The sequence below is a fragment of the Pteropus vampyrus genome, unplaced genomic scaffold (genome assembly GCF_000151845.1).
Source record: "Pteropus vampyrus isolate Shadow unplaced genomic scaffold, Pvam_2.0 Scaffold197, whole genome shotgun sequence".
Classification (NCBI taxonomy): domain Eukaryota; kingdom Metazoa; phylum Chordata; class Mammalia; order Chiroptera; family Pteropodidae; genus Pteropus; species Pteropus vampyrus.
The window spans coordinates 1930806-1933264 of record NW_011888978.1 but is presented as its reverse complement, the minus strand read 5'-3'; the positions used below and the strand labels follow the sequence as shown (position 1 = coordinate 1933264).

Here is a 2459-nt window from a genome sequence, read left to right as displayed (position 1 = left end):
TAAGTGCTTTTAAAATGCATACGGATCAGCTAAGCTCAAACTCGCACATTTCCTTAAGGTCCACCAATGAGAAGAAAGATGCTGTCTGGGGAACAGAGTGAAATTCGCCACCCCAGTCCACCTCACCCCATGTGTGGATATCCGCGGCCGCCACCCGGTGCAAAGAAAACACAGAAGTCAGGCATGTGGACACGTGAGTTTCGTACAACTAGTCTACCAGGGTCGCGCCAGCCAGTCTATCACAGCCAACTGCCTCGGGCCCTGCGGGGAGGAGGGGCGTGCCCGCCGGACCTACCTGCGTGCGCCGCGCCATCCGCGCCGCCGTCCGCACCGCCCAGCCCCGCGGCCGCGCGCAGCGCACTCCCGCAACTCGCCGACAGGTTGCCGGTAGCTCTGCGCGCCAGAGTCAGGATGGGCCCCGACCAGCCCTCTGCTGCCGCCCGCCTCCTCCCGGCGCTCCGCAGCTCGCCCGGGCCCGGCACCTGGCTCCGGTCCACGATCTCGAACTCTTCTCCCGGCTCCGGTTCCGGCCCCGGCCCCGGCCCTGGCTCCCGCCCGGCCGGGGAACCGTCTCCCCCATCGGCCATCTTGGCCGCGTCACGTGTCCGCGGCGGACGGGCGTGAGCTCCCGCGCCCTCGTTGCCCCGCTTCCTGTTCGCCAAGTCCTCCTTCTCCATCCTCCTTTCCTTCCTTCCACTCTAAGTAGGTTTGGGATGACACCAGTCCTCACCCGGGAAACGCCCGGTGCCCACCAGCGGGTGGACTTGTTCTCAGGAAGTTATTCTCCCGCGTTTCTCTGCAGCGGGACGCCCGCCCTGATCACAGCCCCCAGGGCCTCAGTTTTCTTCTTGACACTGGTTCCTCTTCATTTTCATTTCATATTTTACTTATTCTACTTAGTCATTTTTCTGCAGCGGTCTTCGGAACAAGCCCTGAAAAGGGTGGGTAAGGAAGCAGATGAGGCAGGAAACAGGATTTAAAAAAATGAAATAACCAGGACAACTTTGTAGTTAGGGGCACATTGTGGTGGGTTGGAAATCAGAAAGTCTCGAGTTTGCTATTAGCTAAATGGGGACAATGACAGAACCTACCTCATTATAAGATTTTGCAGTAAGGAGCACAAGGCAGACGTTAGTAATTGTAATGGCTGTTACCCAATTGATGCGGTTTGGGCAAGACACTAGTAAGGAGTTATGGTCTGTTTTGTCACTTGGAATAGAAAATTTTGCAAAGTAGAGACTCAAGTTTCACTAGTATTTGACACTTTGCAAAGTGCTGCACAGGGACCTCAACAAACCAATAGGACTGTTTGGTTTGACTCCCAGAGAGCTTAAAATTTAAATTTAAAAATTTTAAGTTGCAGATATTTAGAAATCCAAAGATTTTGCGTGAAATCTGGATTTGGGTCTTTTCGAAAAATCGGAAGATTTGGCAACGGTGGAGTGGGCAGTGGCAGTTCGTTTAGAAGACCAGGTTCTCTAGGCATCTTGGTCCAACCCTATTTATTAGTTTTCATCATCTGCCTGGTCGTTTAAGGCCAGCTGTTTACAGTGGGGAGGGGAGTGAGTGGGGAATTGTTGGGGATGGTGTTTGACTTGTCACAGTGATCAAGGAGTGGGGTGGACATGAGTGATACGTAGTCCGGAATGACAAGCAATTGTCAGGATCCTTTAGGACTCTGCAGTGCCTGGACAATCACCTAAGTGAAAAGTTTTATAATGATCAGAGCCTGGAGCCTAATTCCATTTTGCACAAAAACAAACTTTTTTTTTCCAGGTTGGGGGAGAGTTTTAGTATTGTATGTGGCTTAACGTAACAAGTTTGTTTTACATCATGCTTCACTGGGGGATCCGGGCTGTTGGAGGTCCCATAACTCAGAGCAATTTTGCATCAACATTTAAATGCCCAGCTCTGAAGTGACAGACTTTGCTTATACACATTTCATTGGCCAAAGCAAGTCATATGCCACCTTTAACTTCAAGAGAGTTAGAAAGTTCCATCCTACTGGTGTCTGGGAATATTGGTGAGCAGTACGATGACTACTATAAATGTACTCTGAATTTTTTCAGAATGCAACAAAGTTGATTTGTTCAAAACCTAGTAATTATTTACCAATTTAGAAAACTGGTCACCCAGAATTATGTTGCTTTTGGTATTTGGGATGTTAAGACAATGCCTGTGCTGTCACAATCATGGGTATTTTATGTAAAGGTACAAATGTCTGGTTACATTTCTTTTAGTGGTAGTTGTGCCTCATTTGCATATTGAAATACATATTATAGACTTATTTCTCTTATTACAGTTAGGACATTATATTTTAATATTTTTATGGTGACATTGGTTAACAAAATCTGGTAAATTTCAGCTGTACATTTTAACAGTAAGGTATATATATTTACATTGTGTATTCACCTCTCATAGTTAGATTTCTTTCTGTCACCACATATTTGACCCCTTTT

The 2459-nt window shown here is 47.8% G+C and overlaps 1 protein-coding gene and 1 long non-coding RNA gene across 2 annotated transcripts in view; one reads left to right on the top strand and one right to left on the bottom strand.

Annotated features, from left to right (window-relative positions):
• Positions 1 to 595, bottom strand: part of RUFY1 (RUN and FYVE domain containing 1) — a 44988-nt gene extending 44393 nt beyond the window's left edge. The window contains exon 1 of the mRNA XM_011371959.2: positions 296 to 595. Within this exon, the coding sequence (XP_011370261.1) occupies positions 296 to 587 (292 nt within the window). The 5' untranslated portion in view covers positions 588 to 595. The remainder of the gene's footprint in view (positions 1 to 295) is intronic.
• LOC111746678 overlaps positions 1 to 2311 on the top strand; it is a 3249-nt gene extending 938 nt beyond the window's left edge. Inside the window, exon 2 of the long non-coding RNA XR_002783221.1 lies at positions 1474 to 2311. This is a non-coding gene — a long non-coding RNA (uncharacterized LOC111746678). The remainder of the gene's footprint in view (positions 1 to 1473) is intronic.
• Positions 2312 to 2459: the final 148 nt, after the last annotated feature.